Source organism: Geospiza fortis, unplaced genomic scaffold (assembly GCF_000277835.1).
Source record: "Geospiza fortis unplaced genomic scaffold, GeoFor_1.0 scaffold240, whole genome shotgun sequence".
Taxonomy (NCBI): Eukaryota; Metazoa; Chordata; class Aves; order Passeriformes; family Thraupidae; genus Geospiza; species Geospiza fortis.
Genome location: NW_005054379.1, coordinates 133,104 through 161,096, shown reverse-complemented (window position 1 = coordinate 161,096; position 27,993 = coordinate 133,104). Strand labels below are relative to the sequence as shown.

At 37.3% G+C, this 27,993-nt stretch overlaps 1 protein-coding gene across 1 annotated transcript in view; it reads right to left on the bottom strand.

The window, feature by feature from the left end:
* Positions 1 to 6,470: 6,470 nt before the first annotated feature.
* MCCC2 (methylcrotonoyl-CoA carboxylase 2) overlaps positions 6,471 to 27,993 on the bottom strand; it is a 41,514-nt gene continuing 19,991 nt past the window's right edge. The window contains exons 10-19 of the mRNA XM_031060288.1: positions 22,675 to 22,739; positions 21,666 to 21,765; positions 20,668 to 20,763; positions 19,402 to 19,474; positions 19,127 to 19,203; positions 17,039 to 17,105; positions 16,629 to 16,785; positions 15,737 to 15,851; positions 14,361 to 14,446; positions 6,471 to 6,902 (exon numbers count right to left, since the gene is read on the bottom strand). Coding sequence (XP_030916148.1) covers positions 6,785 to 6,902; positions 14,361 to 14,446; positions 15,737 to 15,851; positions 16,629 to 16,785; positions 17,039 to 17,105; positions 19,127 to 19,203; positions 19,402 to 19,474; positions 20,668 to 20,763; positions 21,666 to 21,765; positions 22,675 to 22,739 — 954 coding nt within the window. The 3' untranslated portion in view covers positions 6,471 to 6,784. The remainder of the gene's footprint in view (positions 6,903 to 14,360; positions 14,447 to 15,736; positions 15,852 to 16,628; positions 16,786 to 17,038; positions 17,106 to 19,126; positions 19,204 to 19,401; positions 19,475 to 20,667; positions 20,764 to 21,665; positions 21,766 to 22,674; positions 22,740 to 27,993) is intronic.

Genomic DNA, 27,993 nt, shown 5'->3' with positions numbered 1-27,993 from the left:
CGTCCCTGGCCCTCGGGCCAAACAGCGGATCCATCTCTGAGGGTGGCCGAGGGGAAGGTGGCCGGCCCAGCCGCACCCCGCCTGCGCTCCCTGTGCTCGTCCACAGTCGAGAGCTGTGGGCAGAGTGGAAAACTATTGCCTCGCTCCTGGGGGCTGGGATGGTTGAGGGAGAGGGTGGACAATGGACACACAGAGATGAAAGTGGAAGTTGGGCTTGCAGACTGGGGAGACTAGGCTTGGAAGTCAACACAGGCATCTGACAGGAGGGAGGGTAAGTACCCGTGGGCTAAGGAAAAACACGATGTGCTAGAAGGAAGGAAGAGCCATGTGGGAGAATTAGCCTAAAGGAGTGGGGGAGGTAGGAGGGTGGTAGATAGTGGTGATGAACAATAAGCTGATGAGGATGTGAGTACTTGAATAAGGACAGGTGGGAACCAAGAGTGTGGGAAGGCTCAGGGCCACCGAGAGCAAGGCAAGAAGCAGCATCAAAAGGCCCAGGATAAAAGTAACTGCTAATATATCAAGCAGAACTGTGAATGGTGCTTGAGGTCAAATATCATAACACTGAACAGGTCCTTGGGGAGCATTATACACCCTGTGTGTGGAATGGGGCCACCTCCGTTTTGGGAAAGAAAAAGTGCAGTTGCCAAAAGGACACCTAGCATCAGACATGTCATTCAGACACTCGTACCAGCCCAGTGGCCTCGTGTCCATGAATATTCTCACTAAAAAGATCGTTGGCAAGTCAAGCCTGCCCAGGCCTCATGGCCACAGCAGCGGCAGGGGCAGCACCTCCCATTAACAAAAGCAGTGGTATGCCAGGAAGAGCAGGAAGGACAGTCAGTGCTCAGCCTTTCTCCAGCCTCCTCTGGGACAAGGCTGGGGTAAAACAGGGCTGCTGAGCAGCAGTTTGCTGGCATGAGACATTAGGCCATCTGGTTGCTGGGACAAGGAGGCAACAAGCTGGGTCTGCCTGTGAGAAGGTTTCACTTCAAGCTCGTGGCTCTGATGTGGCTGCAGGGATGTTCCTGCCTGCAAGTCAACAGCAGCAGGAACTGGGCTGTGTCTCCTTAGGTGAAGGGAGGATCATTTGGAGAAGGAAGAAACTGGAAAACCTTGTTAACAAACTCTCCCAGGTTGTTAACAAACTCTTAACAGCTGGTAATTTGTAGGGAAGCTAGGAAGGGGAGTTAGGAACAGCTTGAAAAGGCAATGCAATGTGAGCACACACACAAGTTTGTTTAAAGAAAAGTTGAACGGGTCCAGGCATGTATTTTTCCAAGCAGATGGGCATTTTTTCAAGGGAACAAAAGAAGTGTGGTTCAACAAGTAATTTTCAACTGCATCATTTTGTTTGAGGTTCTGATCCCTCTATCACATTGCTTGCCTCCGGTACTGTGTGTTCACCTCTTGCTGTTACCTCCTCCCACACACTCCTATTGATCATCACATCCAGCAAAGGTCTTATTTGTAATTGCTGGTCAGAGTAGAGATCCTCTGTTTGTCTGCGTGGATCCTCCAGCTTCATTTAGCCACGGGGAAGGTTAAGATTTCCGATGTCAGGCTGGTGGAGACCACTCATAGCGAAGTCCAGGCTTTGTTCCCAGGCTGGGGCAAAAACACAACCACATGCAATACTGAAAATGATGGGTATGCCAAAACAAAATTTCTTAGAACAGAGAAATAATCCAGGCTATGAAAAATGCAACACTTCATACAGAGGGGCACATATATGGCCTATTCAACTTTAAAAGCAGCATCTGTGAAGCCTGACCAAAATTTCAAACCATATTTTACAGTATGAGGATTACTCATGCAGTGTTGAACACACCAGAGATGCTCAGAAAACATCACTGTTTTCTTTCCAACTTACACTTCCAGTAAAAAGCTGAATTTAATGTTAGCTACTCCAGTAAAATTATTGTTGAATATGGAGGCAATTACAAATTTCTGTTTCCAAAAGTAATTTTGTCTGTCTGGCTACGGACACCCACAGAACTATACAAGTTTCTGTGCCTGTTACTGAATGTATCACACTGTCTCTGCAGACATCACTGTCCCTTGTTCCCCATTCAGCCATTTTTGTACACTTTGTCTCCAGCACTAGGGGATAAAAAATCAGCAGGATTAACATCAGCAGAATAGCTGAATATTAAATCAGAGCATCAGAGGCTACCAGAGTGTCAGAGGAAGGGGTCAAGATACAAAACCAGAAAATCACTGTTTACAATTACAAAAAGGCAGGTACTTTCCAACAGCATCAGTAGCCAGTCAAAAGACAGCTGGCTATGGAATGAGGGGAGCCTGTGGCACCTAAGCACTTAGCTCTGGGTAATCTATATGAAATGCAATCAGACACTGGGGATAGACAGCTCTGTTGTACCAAAGTACTAATCCAAGTTTCTCAAAGCTTACTTTCTCCATGCAAATATTATTGCACACAAGGTACAAACAGAACACTACCAATGTTTATTAGCATCTGTACATCAAATGGATAATTTTGAAAGTCACACATGCTTTTCATAATCACATTCTTCCATCATGATCAATTAATTAAGTGTACTTCTAAAAGTGGGAAAATAATGGAGGTTTATGTTGATGCTGGGGAGCAGTTTTGAGGCATTTATGTGTGTTCTAGTTTTGGCTTGGCCACAGACATGGAGTTGGACAGATTTTAGGGCTACTAGACTGTAGAGATTAGTGTCAAGCATTTGAACAAGTGCTCTGCTGGATCAGAGACACAAAAATGGACATCTGGCTTTAAGCGGATGCTTTAAGGCTTTGCAAGAAAGCAGTGGGCTTTTATAACTGCCTTGTTAAATTGCCTTAATTTATGAACCACAGTTAAAAAATAATATACCATCATTGGTTTTCTGAATCAAGACTTTTTTTTACTGAACCCTTGAAAAGTGAGGAAAATCTAAGATAAATCAGAGTTACTGTTGAAGTAATAAGAGTCCAGAGGCAACTTGAAAGACATCTATTTCAGCAGGAGAGAGCATTTCATTTTGATGAGTAATAGATTGGAAAAAAGCCACTTAAATAAAAGATGGGTTCTCAGAACAACAGTGCATATACCAATGCCCACACAAACAGTGAAGCTACAAACTCCCCAATAAACAAACCCCACACGGGTGGAAGAGCAGGGGGAACAGGTCCCCAGTGGCTTCTCCATTCCTGCAGGCAGAGCTATCACAGAGGCTGTGCACTATCCACATCTCATTTCAGCCCTGGAAGCAGGCTTGTAATGATTGTGTTACAGAGGCTCTACCTTGATGTTTGTTGAATAAACTGTCACCAGTTTTGATTGAAGACCAAATTGTAGCTCCCAGGTTCCCAGCACCTTCCTAGCTGCCATGAAAATAAAAAGGAAAATGGCAATGGGTACATTTTTATATCAATCCTGAATTCACCACCTCAGCCCAGGTAATTTGAAAAGGAAACCCTTGGTTACTGCAACAGTCTCTAGGGACTTGAAAAGACGCTTAGCACACCTCATTCATGGTTTCCCATTTCCTTCTGTAGAGGTGCTTGAAAACACCCTCAGGGTCACAGCATCGACTCTTTTCAACTCCTTGCAGTTAAGTGTTAACCTCTTAAAGAAACCATGTCTAACTATCATGGAGGAACAGAAACCTCTTGGCCTCCCCTCTTCTCAGAGGCTGGAGGGAGGCACACAGCTCAGAACAGCTATGCCCAAGGCAAGACTAGATAGAAGCAAAGGTCCCCAGAAGTCTAGAGCACCTGGTGTGATGTTCTGTCCACCACAGTTTGTGTGCTTGATATAGCACAGCTATTTCCCTTGTTCCTCAACCTCCATTTGAAAAATCAGCATCATCCCAAGCACCACCCTTTCCAGTAAGGAAATAGATTAGTGGTTGTGAGCTGCTTCAATACCACAGTGAAGAGGTTACATGTACCAAAGACAAGTAGGAGAAGTCTTGAAATAGTCACCCACAGCTTTTACATTACCTCTGCCACCATGAATATTATGCCCTTACAGTGGCAGCTACCTTTAATCTAAGTTTATTTAAAATGTCTTTTCACTCCAAAAGAGATCCTACTGGTAGCACAGTGCCAATGAAAACTGAAAATTACTGTTAAAATGGCATCCATGTTAAACCTAAAAAGGAGCTGCTATTGCAGAAGTATAAGAGTCCTGGTGGTGGACAAAATGTGAGAGCTCTGGGTGATTATTTTGAGACAGCATGAATAGATCTACCAACATCATCAAATGTAGTACAAGCATGGGGTCCAGTTCCTCGCTCCTGCTGACTCCACAGAAAAAAATGTTTTTCAGCAAACCTCTGCGCAGCAAGAGACCATCTCAGCAATCAGAACACCATCACACACGAGGGGCACTGCGTGCAGTGCCCCATACAGAATGCAGCATGGTAACATGCAAAAGCATTTCCAAAATAGCTGTGTAGTGGAGGAGTGATAACCACTAGTGGCTCTCCGAACTGCTGCTCTGCAGTGAAGATCCTGCTTGGTAGTGACCGCTAACCAGATCATGCTGATAGGATGCTAAGCCTGTGATGATTAATTTCATTTGCTTAATATGTTTCCAAAGCTAAGTATTATTAAGGCAAGAAGACTCCTATTTAATCAGACGTGTGTTTTGACTTTACTTGCATACATATTCAGAGGAAGAAATATTGACAAGTGTAAAGAACTGTCTTTTCAGATGTAACAAGCAACAGGGAATTACCATTCTCAGAAGCATCTTTCCAAACATATCTGTCTCCTGTATTCTAGGATTATCTGTTACTGTCTCCAACCTGGCATGATTTAATTACCAGCCTAACTGAAAGAATGCATTCCAAATAAAAATATTATTCAGAAGAGATCAGATTTCTTAGCAGAAACAGGCAGTACTCCTCATGGCTTTGGAAGTGACAGGCAAAAGTGACCCCCATAATTAAGAACACAAAGACAAGTGCTGGAACTGATTGTTAACTGGAGTAGGAGAAAATACAGTGCATTTCTTCTTATTGAAAGCCACTAACAGCATTTCAGGGTCTGGAACTCTTTTTCCCCTTGCATATATTTCATATTTACATTTATATTTACATTTATATTTACATATAAAATCTGTACTTAAAAGTAGGGTATTTTCAAATGCATTTCAGAAGCTTACTAATCATAAGTAATTTCACTTTGCTTTCAGGATCAAGAAATCTTGGGTCTATGCCAAACATGTTCACAAATGTGGTAAGTGGCAAAAATGCACAGCTCTGTGCCTAGTTGGCAGTACTTTATTATTCTCTGTTAAATATTTATTTAATATACTAAGAGTAAGCATGAGAATGCAGACCCACAGAAGTAGTCTTTCTAGTGGTGCAGAACACACCAGACTTTGGATACATTTCATCTTGGTAAAAAGAGAGGGAAAATTGCTCTTTTAGTGCGCTTTTTAGCAAGTGTGCCAGTGACCACAAAGCTAAACATACACTAAACAGTCTATATTGTCTGTATCCTACACTGAAGATCCTGATTCCAAGGAATTATTTCATTTTCTTTTTTGCATCTGTCTGAGACCCAACTGGAAAGGCTGGTAGACAGCAGACCTTCCATCCTCCTCCTGGATCCAAGGAGAACTCCTTTCCACACAAGCCTAAGAAGATTACAGCTAGTACCTTACCCTGGGTGATCACTCCTCTTAGCAGTCTTTCCTCTCCCCACACGCCAGCAAGGAGAGGACCTCTATTCATGTACACTGGCTCTTCTTGCACTTGAATCTCAGTTAAGGGTATTTCTGGCAATAGCTATCCGGGCACCTGTAGAGCAGAGCTAGATAAACTGAAATCACCTCCCAGCTAGAACAGTATGTAGTTTCTTCAAGGCACACAATGTTTCTGAAGAGAACAAATTAAATGACAGACACTGAGTTCTTGAAAACTTTACACTCCAACAAGCTACCCTTAATAAATCAGAATAATCAGAAAGCACTCCAGCATCGCAGAACTCCTTAAATCAGTGGATTTCAGGCTTCTGCTTTGAGCAAAGCATTGATCCTTGTGGAGAGAACACTCTGTCTTTGTGAAACCAAAATTAACAAAAGGAACACACGCCAAGATGTTTAAACACTTTTGCAGCAGTCTCTGTCCTCATACATGCTCTCAGCAACCTGCTGATTTCATAGATACCAGCACACACCTCCCATCTCTTCCAGAAAACATTATGCATCCATTGGGTTCAATAGTTGTTTTGACTTCAGGGAACCACACAGAAAAGCAATGCTTTTTGGATGAAAGCCAGAGACAGAACAAGATGACAACAAATGCATGAAATCTAAAATTTCATGCTGTGTTGAAATCCCTGGCTACCCTTATAGCACTTCCCTTTCACAAAAATTATTTATTAGCAAATGTGGGTTTTTCTTTGTTGGACTGCAAAAGTACTTTCCATTTATAGGAGACATACAAAAGAGAATTAAAAGAAACACAAGAGCTGATAAGCACCAAATATGTAGCTTATATTGTACATTTATTTATATAAGAGATAGTATCAATAGTTTCTTGTAACATAAAGTACAATGCAAGAACTTGCAATTTATTAATGCAATGCAGTTATATAAGCACTTAAATGACAAATATCAAATCACTATCAAAAAACTGAAGCACTGTGTGACAATTACAGTCAGTGAAAATAATGATGAAAGTTTCATTAAAAATAGCATCTTACAAATCTTTATTTTTAATCACCATAATATTGCAGCTAGTATGCTGTCCAGCCCCAAATAAAATACACAGAGGTAATTCTGATGATCACATGTTTAAGTTTACATTCTGAAAACTCCAAATTCTGTCTTCTTGGTGGGTGCATTTAGTGCTGCGCTGAGACTGAGGCCCAAGACCAGTCTTGTGTCAGCTGGATCAATAATTCCATCATCCCATAATCTAGAGAAAAGCCAAAAACATAACAAACCAAAACTTTTAATAATGAAAGGAAATCAACATATACAACTGGTATACTTTCAAACCCATGAAATTTGAAATGCTTCAGAAAAAGAAAGAGGAGTAAAGAGCTAAATTATACTAAAAACAATGGAGTCAATTCACGCTGTTCATCAATGCAATAGACTGGTGTCCATTATTCCATGGAATTTGTCTTCTAGAACAATGTTTACATTTTAGGTAAGTGAAGAATGTCAGACCTACATATTTTAAACAGATTCTTCATACTTAATCATCTCTTTCAGGAAAAAAAGCCCTCTTTGCATGTTAATGTTCATGCAGAGAATGATCACCTGTCAATGACCTATCTAATTCTATTAAGAATGCTTGCACTTCAAGGATTATGTCATATCATTATTTACACTATTCAGGTTAATTCAACTGCCAGATGAGGATGATACAAGTGTTTATTCCTTTATCATTAAAAAGCCAGAAAAAATTTCAAGTATTTTCAGAATTTCTGTGGTGGGTTGACCTTTGTTGGATTCCAGGTGCCCATGGGGCTGAGCTGCTCTATCTCTCTCCCTTCCCAGCTGGACAGAGGAGAGAAAATAAGATGGAAATAAACAATAGGTTGAGATAAGACAGTTTACTAAAGCATAAGTGAAAGTTTGCATGTGCACCATGTGAAAAAAAACTTTATTCTCTACTTCCCATCAGCAAGTGATGTCCGATGTCCAGTCACTTCCCAGGAAGCAGGGCTTCAGTATGGCATTTGCTTGGGAAAGCAAACACTGTAAATAACCAATGTTCAGTCTTCCTCCAGCTTTCCTTAGCTTTTGGAACTGAGCTGAAGTCATATGCTATGGAATATCCCTTTGGTTTATTTGTGTCAGCAGGCCTAGTTGTGTCCCCTCCCAGGATCTTGCCCACCCCAGAATACTGATGGGGGAAAAATGTTGGAGAGAGAGACTAGTGCTGCGCCAGCACTGCTCAGCCAAGCCACTGCTGTGCTGTCAATACCCTTCCAGCTACTAATGCAAAGCACAGCACTATGAGGGCTGCTGTGGCAAAATGAACTCCACCTCAGCAAGACCCAATACAATTTCTGTCATTTATTTTACCATTAAGTTCATTTCTAAACAACTAGAAGATACTATCTTCCTTAAACAAAGCCTGAAGGCAATTAAATTACAAATGAGCGGTTGTCAAATTCCCAGGTCCCCAAAATCACCAACACTTGTAAAGAGTCTCTTTGATATTATCCAAAAATTAAAGTGTTAGTGGCATCAATTCTCAATGTACCTAAGTTAAAATCCATGTTGAAATGAAACTGTAAGTATTGTTATTTCCCCAGCAAGATATTTAAACAAGATACCACACTGCTCATTGAAACCCAGTCTCACTTAAACAAATACATACTTAATCAGCATCTGCAGAACACATGCATCTTTGGTTAAGAGAGGGATGCTCCTCCTCCATCCCATCTTTCCCTAGAGACTTATTTTGCATTCTTTGTGAACTTACTTCAGTGTTGGCTAATGCTTAACTCTTTGTGAAAAATTTAAAAATACAAAAAGCAGCCATGAACAGGAAGCCAAGAATGACTCCACCAAGAGAAGACACACAGCCTTTCCCTTCTAACTGAAATTCCATCTGCAAATTTTAGTTTGTTTGGAGATAATTTTTGGCAAAACCTATTAGACAGGAAACAAGATATTTTGCACTCTTCTTTCAATCCTACATGTGCCAACCTCACTCCCAAGAGGACTGCAAACTGTACATAAATACGTGCTCATAAACTCAAGGCAGCAGCAGACACTTGAGTGTTTTCCATATTTGCTTTATTTTGTCATTTGCTGTGAAAGTAATATTGATCAAATCAGATAAATATACTAAGAGACTGACAATATATGCTTTTCATTTTACAAGTTGTATCTATCCTAGGATGCACAAAATAGAATTGCAGTAGATGACACCTTTAACGAGACCAGACACAAAGGTTCAGGCTCAGCTCTAGGAACATGTTTTCAAAGTTAGACAAGAAAAAGGATACCCAGCTCAGAAAGAATATTATAGATCTGATCACAGTGCAGCTTCCCAAGCAGCAGACTGTTAAACTAAACTGGGCACAAGAGTAAAACTGAAGTATAGAAGAAGAAAGGGTTTGGAGAAGGGAAGACTTTGCTGCTAATTGGGCAAAATCAGACTCTTTCTTTTTTGGGGGAGAAAACCAAATTTTGATTTAAGAAGTCTTGTACTACAGTAGTTACGATACTCACTGACCTGGCTGCCAGGTCCCAGTAATAAGAGAACGAATTCTGGAAAAATGATAGAATCATAGAATGGTTTGAGTTGGAAGGGACCTTAAAGATCATCTAGTTCCAATCCCCCCACCATGGGCAAGGATACCTTCCACTAGACCAGGTTGTTCAGAGCTCCATCTAACCTGGCACTGAACACTTCCAGGGATGGGGCAAAGGATTGCTCCTCCGGGCAGCCTGTTCAGTGCCTCACCACCCTCACAGTAAAGAATTTCCTCAAATGTAAAAAGGAGAAAAACTTATGGCACAGTAAAAAAAGCCCCCTGCTATAAACCCAAAATACAAATAAAAGAAAACTGTAGCTCTAACTTCTTCTCATTTCAGGATTCTCAGTGTGTACCTCCCTTCTTGTGGGCTCGTAACTCAAGCATTGGAATATTCTAAAAGCCACAATTGTACCTGCATGGAAATGGCACTAACAGCAAATTCTGTTTCAGGTGACACAAGAGCTGTCTGTATCAGAACTCAGATAAAGTGCATGGTCTAAGATCCTGCTGTCTGACGCCTGTGAGTAACTTCTTTCCTAACTGTATTTTTAAATTTTAAGTAGTAACTAAATTTTAATTAGTAACTCATTTTGTTAAAGTATTTGGGCTTACTTGAGCTTATTTGGCTGATTTGGGCAATACTCAATTGAAAAAACTCAAGAGGAAGTGCTTCTTACCACATAAAAGTAAAAGCAATTGGGAAGCTTTTTTTGTTCAAAATACCCGAAGAAAAGTGTAACTTGGTTTTACAGAAATTTACTGAGATCTTTGAATTTTCTTGATTTTTCTCAAGACAATGGTTGTAGCTCTAAATACAATCTAGCATGACAGAATGGCCAAGACAGTATTTTCTATACTTTCAACTTCATAGAGTGTGCCTTACCAAAGTTTGATGCATGTGCTTTTTTTTCCTTCACCTTGTATTGATATTTTGATTTAGTTATGATGAATAAAGTCAAATTAATCTGACAAAGGAATGGAGAAGATTCTCCTTAATAGTGAAAATAAAGCAGTTCTGTGAGGTCAAATCTATCCCAACCTTCTGTTTTCTTAAGACTATGAAAAAACCTCCCAAATTTATGAATAATCTCAAATACATTAATTTATATCTTTAAGCAAATTTTGGTTTTTTGACTGCTACAGCTTTGTTTGCTCTCTATATAATTTTTTCCCCAATAAATACCTGCAAATAACTTTCTTATTTAGCAAACATATTGAAACAGAATGAGGGAATTCATAATACTTATAATGTTCAACACATCTGCTCAGGGCCTGGAAAGGGCAGGGATGAACTGACTCCAAAAGAAGTAACCACTCAAGTTAAATCACGACATAGTGCAGTACCTTGCAAGACACTACTTCACTGTGATTACTGCTGTAATAAATATCCAAACATGAAGCACATTTCAATGGCAGATTTGGATTGTTTTTTATTTTTCCTTTTTTTGTAACAACACAACTGACTTATATTGACAACTGCGGAAATTTTATGTTGCATGGAAGTCAAGCTGCTTTCATATGGTCACCTCTGTTTTTTGCTTCTCTTTGTTTAAAGAAAACCGTATTCTCTACTGGAGATGTAACATTAATAATTAAACTATCTATTAAAATCCCGTTGCAGGAACATGAGTCACACTATGCTCATAAAATATCTGTAACTGAGATAGTGTGAGTAAAAGAAATGAAGTTGCCTAAAGTAAAGTGCTTGTGCAATTTGTTAAGATGCAAACCAGTGAAATCCTTTAAGAAACCTGTGAGCAGATTAATTTAACTCATTAAAAACAGTGCTGCCTAATGACTGCCATTAATTAAGACTGCTCATTGTCAAAGGTTCTAATCAAAAAATTGGTTAAAGTCTGATTAGAAAATACAACTGCAGGGAACAGTATTGACATCCTGTACATATAGCAAGTTATAACTTATAAGCAAAACAATAAAAACAGAATAAACAGAGATAATTTCTTGTCTTTTAAGATCTTCAGGGCATTTTCCTTTTCTCTCCTTATTACTGCTAAAAGCTTGATTCAAAGCCTAATGAAGTCAAGTGGAAGGGTCACATCAATCTCAATGGCTATTAAGGGTGAGGCAGACATTAGGCAAGAGGACAGCATGAGGAAGCCTCCAAATCAGCTGGACACAAGCAGCAATACAGACAACAATCTTTGTGCCCATCTATCATTTTTTGTTCTCTCAGAAATGCAAAGCTGTTTGTTAGAGTTTCTTTGCTGACCTCTTTGGTGGAGGGCTCTTACAAAACAAAGGCTGTCTGGATTTCATCTCAATTACAGTACTCTGATATTTGGTAGACAATCATCTGGGTTTGTACCATGCCTGGAGCCCAACAGGAATGGGCTGCAAAAGGGACAGGGTTACTCCTCCCTGAATTACAGCAAATGCTTGCTAATAAGCAGCTGCTGATGTTGGCTGATTGGAAAGGGTTGTCTCCAAGGTGCAAGGTGAGTGGTACATCTACATCCTTCCCCTTGAGCACACTTGCTGCGAAGACTGTAATCCACTTCATCTCATTGTTCCTGCTTGGACAGCCTACTCCACAGTAATGAAAATTTCTGAACTATTGATCTGAGATCTTGCTTAGGAATTAGTTAATGCAAAGCATGAAAGGGCAGGAAACATGAGTATATCCACTGAAATACCCAATTAACTCTACAAGAGAGCAATTAAAAGCTCCTAGACAATGCAGAGTGCACCTACTTTAACTAAAAAGCGAGAGAAACCAGCCAGAACTGCTTTGACCTGAGCCACTCACACACTGTTGTCAAAAGCACTCCTTTGTGAAAAGAGGCATTTTACCTTCATTGCTTATAGCCAGGTAAGCCTCTGCAGGATTTCAGATCTGACATTTGACTTCATGTCTCAGCTGGGCTTATTATCTTGAATGCAGCATCACACAAACCCAACCACATGCAATCCAGACCCACGCTTCTCTCAGCCAACTCACATCTGTGGATGTCACACTTCCTTTCCAAAAGGAAACAGTACCCCGCTTTTTCAAAAAAATGACATGTCACTTAGCACTAAAAGCACTTTCTAACACCTGGGCTGGGCAAATTTAAGCTATTTGCTGGGGTGACTACTAGATTAACAACTTAACTTCACAAAATGGCCAGATATTCTGAAAATATAAACTGGTAAACGTTGTTCATCAGACAGCACAAAGTTGACATGAAACACTCAAGTTTCACATCTAAAAATTAGACATTAAAAATTCAAAATGTGATTTTTTTAATGTTAGTCTTAACTTTACATGTAAAACTGCTTTCTTACAGATCAGTAACTTACTGTTGTAAATACTGTCAATCATCTGTGGGTTTTTGGGAGCAGATAATTTTTTATATTGCTAATATATCTAATATATTGAATGTTAAATAAATAATGAGTAAAAGAGTATGTTTCCAGTGAGCATATAAAAAAAAAAGTAAAAAAAATCATATTATTCATCTTCTCTGGCATAGGGATTAATTTTAAATACAGACAGTTTGACTAATTTTTAAATGTTATTATATAAGTGGAATATTCTTCTCCTTAAAATCCAGTTATAAAAAATTATACATATTTTTTCATTTTTCCTTTTTGCCTTAGAGCATAAAGTCAGCTGTTAAAAGTCAGCTGTAAGAAACTTATGTGCTATTTCTCTTACTACCCATAGAAGATCAAGCTTGATGAAGGTATTCATTTGATGAAACATTAAAATTAAAGTATATTCCACTATCCCTACACAAAAGAGCAAAAGTCAACAGTCATTTCATATCTTACTTCTGATCATGAAGAAGGGGCTCTTCCCAGGTTACCTGCCCCTGCTCCCACAGTGTGTATACTTCCTTCTTACATCTCAGTTTGAGGAGAAAACTGAGCTCAGCTATGCCAGTTTCCACCCTGCCATGCTCAGTTTCCTACACAAAGGAGTAAAGAGCTCTTGTGCTCTAAGAAAAGTGTCTTTAAAGAATTGCCAGCTCTGATCAGCCCCTCTGTCTTTAAGGAGTTTCTGAGGCAATCCCATCCACTAACCCTTTAGACATCTGGAAATTCACTCTTCCAGATTTTAGGGTCTGGAGTTTCTCTTTGCTGCCTCACATTCCTTGAGATCCTGAACTCCACCAGGCTGTGCCTGCTGCTTCCAGCTATAACCTCTTCAGGGAGTCCCTCTGCACTGGTGAGTGCCAGGCCCAGAAATGCTGCACCTCTGGCTGGCTTGCCTGACACCTGCACCAGAAGTTCTCTACATACTCCACGAGTCTCCTGGGCTGTTCACTGCCAGCTCTGCTGCTTTCACAGCTGACATATGGGTCACTGAAATATGCTACCCTCTACCATCATTAGCAGCTGAGAGCCTGTGGAAAATTAGCTTTTGGATACCACAAGCAGAAATATATGCAGGAAGATTAGTACTGACAGGATGAAACTAATGCAGAATAACCATCAAAGGCCAAAAAAGCCCCTCAAGCTACTTTCCAGATATATATGGATCACTTCAGGATGCCACCTTGTTTCATTAGCCTAACTAGTTCCTGGTCATTTACTAATATTGCATCAGCCTGAGCATGAAGTGCTGCAAAGGACTTCTCAGCAAACATGAGAATGCAGCACCCACCAGCTAAAGCCCTGCATCAACACTGCTATCATCCAATACAATTACCTTCTATGACCATGACCTGAAATTTGCCAGTGGCTTCAGGTCATCTTGAAACTGCTACCTCCTTTTCCACTGGCCTCTTCTACTTGCAGGACCCCACTGAAATGAATTCCTCCTAATACATATGCAGCCGCTCATTATATTGTTTAATGAGCTTTAGAAAGGTGACCAGATACTACATTGGGGAGAATGATATAAAACTCATTCAGAATAAAACAGGTAACAATATAATTCCATACTACCATATAATTTCTTACAGAAATTCCATTCTACCATATAATTTCTTACAGAACCAGTGAAGTACTTCCTGCAAGCGCATGCTGTCTTCTGAAACAGTTCATGGTACCAGGTCCCAGAGCTAAGACAAGGCATTGGTCTGAATGCACATCAAACACAACTTTGCTTCCAATTGCTCTGTTCTGCTATTCTTTAGTACCAAGAATTAGAAGTTAAGGCCCATGATTACAATTAAGTGTTAGAATAGTTATTTGTATGTTACCTTGCACTGGAATAATAAGGGTTTCCCTCCTCCTCGAACCTCCTAATGATTGGCTCCTTCAAAGCTGCTTCATCTGCCTCAGACAACTGAAAAAAACACATAAAATATTCTTTAATATTTTCTTCTCCAATGATAGCAGAGCTTTATATGCAGTATCAACCTGAAGAAAATGCTTAAATTATCTAAATGCCTAAATGCCAAAGTTTTTTTTTACTCTTTTAACACACAATCGTCAATTTTGCATGTTTGATAACAAAATTCAAATAGCACTTGCCAAATCAAGTGGGTGCAAAAAAGAGAATAAACATATACTTAACTGAATGCAAGAGTAATTGGTGACTAGAACTTAAAAAATTACTGAAGCTAGTGTATTGGAAAAAAAAATTTGGGTTGCCTTTGGCAAGATTTTTTAATAAAGTAAGTCTGCGCTATTCTAAGACTGGATTAGATCCAGTGTGATCCAGACTCGTCATAGTAATTCAGAAAACTCTCAAGTTTCTAACACATTTGACTGGCATTTAACTACTACTAATTATTTTTCTTGACCTTCTTTCTGGCTATCATGGATTTGGGAAATTAAGACAGACAGAGATAAGGGTGAGTATATTCTACCCACAGAAAGAACAAGTCAAGTGTTGAAAAGTAGTAACACTGAGATAATACGTTCATACTGCTTCACTATTCTGATTAACTATTCATGATAAATATGAACAATTTTTAGACATCAATAAAACCACTTCTTATGAGATCAAAGCAGTAGTATAACCATAAACCTTGCAATTAAAAAAAACCCAACTCAGCAGAAAAGAGTGTGCAGTGAAACTATAAAATATTACTATAAGATTTAGTAAGATATGTTTATTACATAAACAATATACCTCTAATTTTCAATTAAAATGTTGACATGAACAAAAACTTTTCCAAACCTCTCCAGACTTCTGTTGTTACTAGTCTCACAATTCTCAATCAGTGAATCATATGGAGATCAACTTTCTCTAAAACTGCCACCTTCATAATAATTGGAAAGACACTTTTTCCTGACATTTCTCTTCATACTCCCAATCCGAGGAGGACTCCTGGTTGCTTATCTCAGGTAGAACTAATAACTTGTTGCACAAAGTACAAAAATACAATGGTATATGAAAAACTCCTCTTTTTAAGCAAAAATAAGAAATGTTATGAATTATCTTCACATTTCAAAGAAGTAACCAATAACCTTTCACAAATTCTTCATGTTTGTCAATGCACTAGTTGGCACTGGGATAATTCACTGGTGTCTCACTCTCTTCCACCCCTTCCTAGCTCACAAAGTGACCAACTCCAGTAAAAGAGTAAGTGATAATGACTTTACCAGAAATGAAAGAAGAAAGATATACCTGTTTTCCCTCCCTTGCTTTTTGGTCCTTAGCTATTGTAGCTAGAACAGTTGCAGCTTGTTCCCCTCCCATCACTGATATGCGAGCATTTGGCCACATATATAAAAATCTTGGACTGAAAAAATACATATTAAACATTAAGGTACAACATTGTCACATTTCCTGGTGAAAAATTTTCACTCAACCAAGAATACATTTTTTTGTATGACAATTTTACAAAATAACATTTTCTAAAAGGTACATAAACATACTTCAGTGCTTGCAGCATTACATTTGAAAATGTAAAAATTCTGTTAATTTCCATTATTCACATTTTAAAAAAAATTTCTCTTTCTCGGATCTCTTCAGCTCACATTCCCAACCCACAGGAATTTTTCTCCTAAACATCCCAACTAACTTCAATAGTATGGGAAACCTTGAAAAATTAAATTTAAAAAATCAAATAAGCCATGTCCAAAGGGCAACAAAAAATCTTTAGGTGTTATACAAACCTTATTCATTAAAACAGGCTAATTGAAGTGAATAAGGGGTTTTTACATAAGCTGATATACTTTTCCTATGCATGCAGAATAAAGGACCAGCCTATACTGCCCAATGATTCTTTAAGACTTTACAATTTTTCCACCAAGAACTGAAATGGGAGAAAAGGATGTGAACAGGTTTACTTTTAGAAGGTCTCCTCTGTCACCTAATTCAAGGTGAATCATGAGCTTTATCAGTCTCTACAAATTTCAGGCTGTTATTTACTCATAAACATATTCATTAAGAACTCTGTTCTTTTCCAAATAGCACAACTTCTTCAAGAGTTCAGACAGTTTTTCACAATGGTACTTCAAGGTTATGTTTTCTTAAATTATTTCTATCTGCTGTAACAATCTGAAGCAACACTTACCTAAATGCTCTTCCACACATCCCATAATTTCCAGCTCCATAAGAGCCACCGATAATGACGGTTATTTTAGGTACACTGGCACAAGCTACAGCAGTTACCATCTTGGCACCATCTTTTGCTATCCCTCCAGCCTCATATTCTCTGCCAACCATGAAACCTGAAGAAATACAACAAGAACAAAAGGCTCACCAGTCTATATTACAATACTGTGCCCTATGTCATACTATGTGCTTCACAGCACATTGCAGAAAGAACTGAGGAGCAAATCATAAGGCAGCTGCTGACAGGCTGATTTCCAAACAGGCTGGAGATGTAGGTACTACACAGCACACAAGAGGCTGTCTAGAACACAGCCTCAACAATTAACAGTCTATAACGAAGTGAAACCTCAAAAACTTGATCTTACTCACCTGTAATATTCTGCAAAAACACGATGGGAATATTTCTCTGGCAACACAACTGGATAAAATGTGTACCCTGTGGAGAGGAAAAAAAGAAAAGAGTAAAGCATTGAAAGTTGGAAAAATGAAGCTATCACTACCAGCATTCTGAAGTCTGTACTAAATCCTTCTACAGAAGTCCATCACAGTATTTCCATCAGGAAGTGCTATACTACTTCTCCTTCACCCAAAGTTAACTGCAAAACATGCATTCACTGTAGCAGAAGTAAGAGGTCTCCAAAACTGTGTGAGACCACGAGTAAAACAAATAATGTCCTTAAAAAGCATTACTACTAATACTGAAAAGCTCAACTGCTGTGAACCAGCCAATATGCAGTTAAACCATAGACAGCGCCAGTGTGGCTTCTGACATTGACTTGGTAAGACTGTGTCAGAGAAATCAAGTCAGTCAGTCAGAAAAACATATCTCTCCATTTTCTGTACAAAATAAAAGTATTCTCTAAAGCTGGGAAAGGCCCATATACATTATTTACACATGGCCCTGCCAATTGCTGCAAAATTTTCTCCCTTTCCAGAAGGCAGATGCCCTCTCCCTATTTAGTAGCAAAAGACCAATTTCCTAGCAGAGTTACAAATAGTAGATTCCAAGCCTCTGTTTCAACCAATCTAAATCAATAAAGTTCCTCAGCTTATTTATACGCTTGCTGGTAAACAAAACACAACAAGGCTAGGTAGCACAGCAACTGAAAAAATATCTAAACTCTTCACTATATAAAACCTGCAAAGGCTATAAAAAGAAAAAAAGAGAGAAAAATAATTAAGTATAATCTTCAGAGAAACATGTGAATAACATAGTGATCATCATGGGGAAAATGTGTAACAATTCATTACAAAAATGCAAGAAAAGAAAGGAGTACTGCTAAAACATGTTGCTTATAGAACCAACATCATGGATAAATGTTTCTCTAGAGGTGAATTTCCTTTTACAGTAGTGATATGCCAGTAAAAGTCAGAAAATGAAGATTTCTTACATTTTTTTCGTTGTCAGGAAAAAAAAGTTATAGCACTAAATTGTTAGAAAAATAACAAAACTATTAGAAATACTGCAAGAGTTATTTTCTACCTGAAAGTAACTGTTAAAACAAATTTCAGATGAAAAAACTGTCATGTACTACAGTGCTTCAAATTGGAAGTATTCCTTCAGCACATGAAACTCAATTTTGTGTATTATTTTATAACAGCAATAAATCCAGTAAAATTACTTCCTTTCTCCACCTCTTATTAATGCTTCCTTTTTCTGTATATTCTCAACACCAATTTCCTCACCATTAGCTCAAGAAGCCTGTTAGAATAAAACTAGCATATATAATTGCTATTACAAAAAATTCAACTGATGGTTGTTTCTTGAAAAAATAAAGCAACACAGACCAAGGTAAACACTTTGCAATACTCAGATACTCTTTATCACCATCATTTCCTGAAGTTCAAACTGTAAAGCACCGTTAATTGTGATAAAATCACAATATTCTTCACACACAGCCTTTCATTCACAAAACAGGTGTTTTAGCTCACAGATTTTGAAAGACTGTACAGGTATTAACTCATTATTCTAAGCCAGGAGATGCCACAGCAAAATATGAAAATTAAAAGTCTGGTAAAACAATGAACTGAGTATTGGAATTAAGGTCTAAGATTTTCCAGGTATTACAAAAAACAAAGCTGTGATTTTCCATAGTACTTCGTGGTTTAGAGTTTAGAAATACCCAACAGAGTACTTGATGTAATCAGGACGGACTTTTCTTGCAACAGATGTAAGTTTCAGGACATACTATTTCAACTATGCTGTATTCACATGAATCCAAATGCTGTTCTGATGTTGGCTATCTTCACATCAGAAAAATCTACCAGACACCTTTTCTAAATTATGGCCAGGTTTTTTTTCAGCTTATTAACAGCTTATACCTGTTCTGCATTTATATGAAAAACGTGGAGCCAGTTCTTTTTCATTATTCAAAAAAGTTCCTCCTCTCAAGAGCAAGCTGTCCACCAGAAGTTTTGATTCTCAATGGTAAAGAAGCTAATAATCTATCTATTTACCTTTTTTGCTGACTCAGAGAAAAGAACTCCATTGTTTCCAATAATTCCTACTGGGTAACCAAAAATTCTTGCAAATCCTAAAGGACAAGAGATTAATTCATAAATTTCCATGTGTATTTATTTTTCCATAGCATATAAAGGTAAGACTTTCTCCTGGTAACAGAAAATGCTATTCTTCTGAAAATAAACATATTAAAAATATCAGTGGTGAGCCAGAATAAATCCAACTATAAAACCAGTGGGAACATATACAGAAAAATTATATTTCTACTCACCTGTAACTAAAGTATCCCCATACAAGGCTTTGAATTCATCAAATCTACTTCCATCTACAATTCTAGCGATGACCTTAAGAAGAAATGGAAAAATAACACTAAACTCCTAATCCTACAAGGTTTTTAATTGTTTATAAAGGACGGCCATGGCAACATATAACTTAAAACCTTTCCATTTATAGAACATCAAGCAGTCCACCATATAAACAGTCTGGATGGCAGGCAAAGCCCATTTAGTTTTTTAAGTGTGATTCATTCACATGTTTATAAAAAATGGATTTTCAAGACCAAGAATGTTCTAACCAAACAGCTAAATTACACAGGAACAACGTTTTCCTCATTAGTTGAATTTCAAAGAAAAACCTCTGCTTATACTAAACATTAATCAATAGCCTCTCATTCGTAAAGAAAAAACACGTACAATCATGAGTCACTTTCTTAGAGATATGATTATTTTTAGGCTTGCTTGAGTTTGCAACATACAAAAATAATGAAGATCTGATTTGAGGTTTCTCTGTGATGCAAAGGAGCCATTTTTTAAAAATACAGATCCACTGCTAGCAAGATTTGCCGTAAGATACTTATTTCCACTTTAAAAGAACATAAATCCATACTCTTCAAACTTTTGAGAGTGAAGAAACTCAATGAAACTGTTCATCTCTTTTTCCCCTTAATGCAAAGCAAATTCTAGTAATTTCTGCCAAATATTTTAAGACGGGTACATATTAAGACTCTTCCTAAAATACATACTTGGCTAGTAGTGAAAAAGGCTCTGAATGTGAGATTTGTGGAAAATATGAGAAAGCCTGTTGGCTCATATGAAGGTTCCAAGGCAGATAATTACACTAAACCTGCAGTAGGGTACAATGGTCTTTGTACGCAGTTGGGACAAGGCTCAATTGTTTGGTGTGCTTATATGCTATAAATACTTAAACAATCTTTCACAGGACTGACAGAAGAAGCAAGCCTTCATATCCGTGGGCAAGTCCATAGAATACTTTGTCAAAGAGGAGTTCCCATTTCTGTCAGCTTTTTCAGAATATTATCAATCTCTCATCCTTGTTCATCCTTCTCTATAAAGTATAATCAAAACCGATCATATTTTCAACAAGTCACTGCTATTGCAATGCATCTGCTAGACAAAAATATAAAGAAGTAAGTACCCAAATCAGGTATTATCAATTATGACAAAACAAAGAGTGATTTCCTGCAAGAAAATAGATGCATATATGTATGGGTATATGGATCTTGTATTAATCCTCATACCTCTTTAACATCAAAATTTCTTTTTAGCTGATCACCAACGATTCCATATATTTCATCAGCTGGAAATAAAGGCTCTTCTGCTGGTTCTATAGTCACCTATAGCAATTTAACAAATAATTTACACAACAAAGTTCACATTATGATTTAAAAATTCAAACAACAATAACTTGTCAAATTCCTTGAGCACAGACTTCTCTTCACCAACAACATTAAAATGCCTGTACTGGCTTGTCATTTTGCATAAAGACCAAGTTTCCTAAACTGAAGGTTTCTCACTTACTGTTACCTTTTTCCTCCTCCTACATATATTTGCACATGTGCTCCCCTTCTTCCAGGTTATAAAAAAATTAGGCATGTCCTTCTGTTTGCCTACTTTCCCCCTGTGCCCTCCAAGGCAGGGAGCATTCTGAAAAACGGCTGAAGATTTTGTCACACAACTGAATGCAGTATCTTGCCTTCCTTGAACTCCCATTCACCCTCTCATATTTCCTACTAAAATAAAATACAGCAATTCCACCTCCACATGCTATCCATCCCATTTACTACAAGGAATTCTTAAATCAATACAATTCATTGTCAAAATTTAGATCTATCTCCTTGGTTTTCAACACCTTAATAATCTCAGAATGTCTACTTAAAAAGATGCTTTAGCAGGTACCTAATTTTAAGTCCATGGAAAAAGATCATGTGGGTTTAAAATTAAGTATCTTGCAGGACTGGATTAATCTAAAAGCGCAATTCTATTACTCTGAAGCACTCTTCTAGTCGCTTCATTCCTGCATTTAATCCCAGTAGTTTTATTGGGAATAATACAGCAGAAATGTAATTGCAGAACTGAAGCATCAGAGAAATATTTAAGGACAAGAACCATAACGTCCATTTTCAGATGTGTAAAGTCATAGACAAACATGTGCTCTATAAAACAAGTGTTATATCAATCAGGCAGAGAAAAGCATTCAAAAGTTCAACAATGCAATGTTTTCAGACTCTACACTTACATCCACTTTCTTCTGGAGATTCAAACTTCTTACAACTTTCCTTGCCAGATGAAGTGCATGATTGTCATCCAAAGCATAATGATCTGTTACACCAGATTTTCTGTACATAAACAACAATAGCAAGATGAATACTTTGGGGAAAAAAACGAACATAAATCAGACAATGAAAACTTGACATTTTAAAAGACCATTTTTCTAAGACCTTGAAAATATAGATGAAACAATTCAGCTCTGTTTCATTATGAAGTTACTTTAAAAATAAAACTCATGCCTGACCTTTTCTTCAAAATAGTACATTCAAGTTATCAGACATGAAATAAAATGCAGGAAACAAAAAATATAAATGGCAATATAAAATATAACAAGCATGGTTCATGTGCTGCAAAAATTAATTTCAATTATAAAGAAAAACATGTTTACAAAAAGGGCATGAACTGCCCTTCAAAAAATTCTTTATTCACTTCAAATTGAAGAAACAAGTGTTTATTATACAGCAATGCAAAACTTACTGTGTAATAATACCTAATTTTGTTTATTATTAATTGCAGAACTTGAAAGTGCACATATTTTTTGGGTTTGATAAGAAGTATTTTTTACAAAAAGCACAAGCTATTTTGATCTTACTTGTAGTGAATTCTACATGACAGTAAGAAAGATACAATCTGCAAAATGCATTATCTTTCTCAATACGTATTATTCTGTTAACACTAGTATTAAAGTCCTCCATATTATGCATGATGCTGAAGTATATTAGACATGTGAGTATTTTAAAGCAATAAATGAAGGAAACAATACTAACCAGAGTAACACAATGTAACTGTGATATCCTAACTATAAAACAATCAGTCAGCATCAGATAACACAGAAATAATTTTCAAAAGGTAAACACAGCTTAAGAAAGATCTAAAACCAAAATAAAATAAAGGAAGGGAAGGGCAGGGGAAGGGGAAGGGGAAAGAGAAGTCTACAATATGGAAGAAATTAACTCTGGGAAAAAATTTCTTTAAACCTGCAGTGAAGATCTGCCCCTCCAAGATCCTCTGCTGATACCTGTTCACCTGTTGCTGCTTTAACCTAACACAAGGAAAAGAAAATGAGCTTCACAGTTGACACTTGTCCTGCATTAATATTTATATCATCTTAGGTACAGTAATAATAGAGATCTTTGCAAAATACTTCTTCATTAATCTTATTTCCCTGTTTACTCTCCCTCAGAGCATCAAAATATGACAACACTGAATCTTGTAAATTTTTTTTTACTTTGTCTTTGTGTGCTTATTCTAGTGTTAATATGTAGTTTGTATTTACAAATATACTCCCCACTGTTACACTTACTGCTGTGTTCATAATTTGTGTGCATACACTTACACATCCTTCAGATTCATATATATGCCTTTTCACTAAAATTTTCTGAGCATTTACTATGAAATTTCAAATGGGATATTTCCAGGCATTGTTTCAAGCAAACAATACACTGGAAACCTAGGATTTTTCAATTTTGTGCTCTCTACGTAAACATTCCTGTGAATTTTAACTTACTAGCTTAAACAGTAATTTAAAAACAATTAGTACTATTATTACTATTAGTTATTAATTAGCACTATTAGTACTATTATTACTAGTACCATTAGTACTATTATTACTACTACTTATATTACTATAATTTTAAATACCATAGTACTATTATTATTATTAAATACTAACATTAGCCATTTAAACAACCATTAGAAGTTTTTATTTTCTAAACCTTCCAGTAAATACACAATAATTTAGTGCTTAAAAGAGCATATCAGTGGCATGTAACTGCTCGGATCAAGTACAGTATCTCCATAAAAGTACCTGGACTGCACAATCCAAAGCCTAGATCTGTGTAATCTTAGACCTGAAAGGGTAATTTAAAAGTGAATGGTCTCCTTCTTAGAACAAAACAGTATCGTTTACTACTGGGGTTAAAAAAAACCTTAGAAGACTTCTTGAGGCATTTCTACTCTACAGTAAGTGCTTTGAAATGGATTCCTTGAAAGCTGGAGAAACCATTCATCACCCACAGAGATTACAGAGGTAGAGTACAAGCAAGGGAAGGGAAAACTATCATCATTTCCAAAACAGATTTCAATTTCCAAGTTTCATATCTAACAATGAAGCACACCAATTATATAAATACATATATGTATTTTCACACACACTTCCAAACTGTCAAATTTGCAAATTTAAGTATAGATATTTCTTCAACAGTTAATTCTTGCTTTGAAATTTGAATTACCCATGGAATATGAAGGTGTGGCATACTAATTAATGGAAATTTTCTGCCAGAGACAATTAATGTGAGTCTTCATTAAACAGTGAACATAAGATACTTTTAAGAGAAGTGAGGAAGTTGTCTTCACTGGAAAGGTTATGCAGCATTGGAACAGGCTGTCCAGAGTAGTGGCTGAGTCACCATCCCTGAAGGTATTTAAATGCCTACAGATGAGGCATTTAAGGGTTTAATGCAGTTTAGTGGTGCATTTGGCAGTGTGAGGTTAAATGGCCAGACTCAATGACCTTTAGGGTGTATTATAAGACAAGTGATTCCATAATTTGATATATGATTTCTTTCTATGATTCTATGAAATAATGACATACACCTGTCATTATGCAACCAGTTGGAACAAACTATTACCTACTGCAGAACTTGGCACAAAGCTAAATAGTGCAATCATTTCCATTGGCACAGATGTCAGGAGATTAACTTTAAAGTATTTTACAAAACCAGTCTTTTTATTTTTCTGGAGAGGTGAAGTTTTCCTTCTCCAAATCACAATACTGGAGGTGAGGAGTCTGTCTGCCACGATGTGAGATTGCGAAGTTTAACTCCTCTGTTCAAAGCAGGGTCAACCAAAGAAGGTCGCTAATGACCATGTAATGACCGTGAGTTTTGAACAGCTCAAGAATGGAGATTCCACAAACTCTCTGGACAACCTGGTTTGGCATGACCAGCCTTGCAGAAAATGTCTTCTTACAACTAAACAGAATTGCCTGTATTTCAGTTTGTGCCTGGCAGCTTCTTGACTTATCACAGGGTACCAACAAGAATCTTGACTCTGCTATCTTTACTCCCCCTTGCAAGGTATGCATAGATTCGCCCTAAGACTCACCAGACTGAAAAGTCTCATCTTTCTCACGCCCTCTTCATTCTACAGATGCTCCACTCCATCATCTTAATGGATTTTCATTGGCTCACTCAGACTCATTCTGGAGTGCCCAGAGCTGCACCCTGCAGCCCAAATGTGTCTTATTCTGTCAGAGTAGGTGAGAACTAGTATATATGCTCCATCACCTTTCCAGATACAGCAGTGGAGCAGAGCAGTCTACAAACTGTAGAGTTTAAGTAACAGTTAAAGTTACTTAAAATTAGTGGTTGAAGTTACCTTAAAGTTCTTTAAGTTCTAACAGACTGCAAGTATGAGTCTCAAAAATATATGTGGGCATTTTCTAAGAAACACCTGTGCAAACTACTTCAGCTAGAAATTATCGAAAGCTATAAACATAAACTTTAGCTATGATATGTATTTTCCACAACAGATGAGGCCAACATGCAGTACACTCCACAGTACATAAATGCACATGAATTTGAAAAACTTATTCCCTATTTTTACCAGACTTTTTTTACCTCTGAGCACAGAAAATAGCAAATTTTACCTCAGGAAGGAAGAATCAGAAGTTTCTGGAACAAGAGCCTATAGATCTACATGACAGCCTGAACTACCAAGCAGTACTGCCAAAGATGAGGATACAGATAGTCCACTTGAGAAAATAGTCCACAGAAGAATGGCCCTGAATATTACTGCTCCTGTGACACATGTCCTCTTCTATTGAGATCTGTCTCTTTATGAAATCATTACTCCTCACCTTTCCAAAAAAGGAGGTCAAGAAAACTTCCATTTTAGATGGTGGACTGTACCTACAATTCATATTTTTTTATCGTACACATCTCAAGACTAATTATAAGTAACATCAGGGATATTTCTTTTTTCACTTCCTCAGGATGTTTTGTTTTAGGCAGGTAAGCAATAAAATCCAATCCAATTTCCTTCATATAGGAAAGATGTCTTGGGGAACAGAGCTTACTCAATAACTGCTAGAATATCTGCTACAGCATGGAATGGGAGTTTCTATGGGAGTCTGAAGTAGTTTTGACACTTAGAAGAAGGCAAGTAGAACATTTTCAGTGAGAATATGAAAAGCTCTACAGAACAGAAAGGCTGATAGGTGGAGATAATAAAGTCTGACATATACGCACAAAGATAAGCATCATTACATCTGCAGGTTGCTAAGAAACAAATTAAATTGGAGGATAGTTGTGAAATCTTCCTCTGAAAACAGGGAAAGATTTTAAAACTTTTTAACTTCATAACACTCTTGCAGTCACTGACTTCCCTAGTGAAGTCCTCCCCTTGAGGCCTGACTCGGGTCATCCTTTTCCAGATGTCTATCCTGGCAAAAGTCTCATGAGCTACATCTCAGTGGCATACACATATGATCTAAATTGCCTTGTGATGTTAAATTATTACCATTCCCAGAGAACAAGCATCTGGTTCTCTTTTTTTAATCTTCCAATCCAGTTTTCTGGGTCATACTGGGTATTAGATGTCTTACTGAAAACCTTTTGAAAAGGTTTGTACTTGAACAGCTCAGGCGCTCCTGCAACCAGGGCAGTTACTCCTAGTTATAGTAATGAACCTACTAACACTCTGATGTACAAAGTTCATGTCTTTCATCACACTAGTTTTCTTATCTTAAAGGAAAGACGTACAAATCACATGTTACTCACTCAACTAATATTCTCATATAGTATATTCTTTCATGCATATGTCACTTTCCAGCAAGAAACTCCAAATATCTAAATTACAGTGATATATTTATAGAGAATTCCTTAATTTTGAGGATGATTTGTCTATGTTTACCTATAAACAAGTGGAAAAATACTAATACAAACAAGGTAAAAAGGAACAGAAACCTAGGTAGGACATTTGAAACAATTACTGTCAAATGTCTAACAACAAAATCCTAATGAACAGTAAATAAATTACTATTACACTGCACAGTTGTTATTCATTACCTCATCTGCTTTTCCTGATTACTTTGTTCTTCTTATCAACTTGGAAAGCCTCCACTAAAATAATAAATTACTTCAAACTAAATGCCCTTTTGACTAGGGTGGGGAACAAAGTATTCTTGTACTTTCAGATGCGTGTCCCATGCCCCTGCTTTCCATATGCCAGTTAAATTCTGAAATTATTTAAGATGTACAAATGTAAGACCTTTTCTTCTTCCTTTTTTCTTTTCTTTTTTTTAAACTGCACAAGAATTTAAAAGCCATCTATACACTGAACTTTGAAAGAAGTATAAAACGCCAAATCTACTTTTATAAACAAGATGACACAATAGGGAAAAATTCACTCTAAAGAAAAAGAAAGCAATACAAAAATCAAAAATATGCTGTGGAAATGAGAGAAAAGCTATACAGGTAAAAAACTAAATCACATTAAAGGATGAGTTCTTTATACTTTTAATGAGAGTAACACAATCATGCCTTAGGAACCAGTCAACAAATAAATCTGTCAGCGGCTGTTTTCCTGAAGTTTAATGGGACACACCACATTTTCCTAGTATTTTAAGTATTGAAGGAAGTGACTTCCAAGAGACTTTGCCTCCTTTGTTACTAGAGGAATCAATGAAGCAGTATCTTCATTAACAATGCTGTTACAAAGCAATTTTTCCACTTCAGCATGCTCTAAATGGAAGGACCCTTGAAAGACATTAGATTTATATTTGGCTTTGTCACAGGAAGCACACCTTAAAGTTCCCAAAAGACTGTAACCAAAACATGTTGAGCCATCGTGCGGCCTCAGACCAGTTTGTACGGTAAATTTGACACATATTTGACTATTTCAAAAAAGCAAGTTTATCCAACCACATTTTATCGAGACTTGAATAGTTGTGATGAATGATGCTCCGTTCTAGCACTAACATTTAATACTAAAAATTCATTTTTTTCTCATAAAGCTTGTGTTAACTAGAGTAATCTTTGTCAGGAAAAGACTGACATTATAGTATTATTATTTGTATTGGTATAGAACTGAGCCTAGCCTGGGACATACAGTTATGTCTAAAATAACAAGCCACATTCAAGCACTCCTTTTGCTCTGCCAAGGTACTGTAATTTTAAAGCTCTCTTATACTCTAGTACTTCACAGTCACAAATTCCACTATGAGTTGCACAATAATGCAAGGTTTAATTCATACGAAATCGTCAGGTCAGTTTCCTTAGAAACAATTTCCCTAC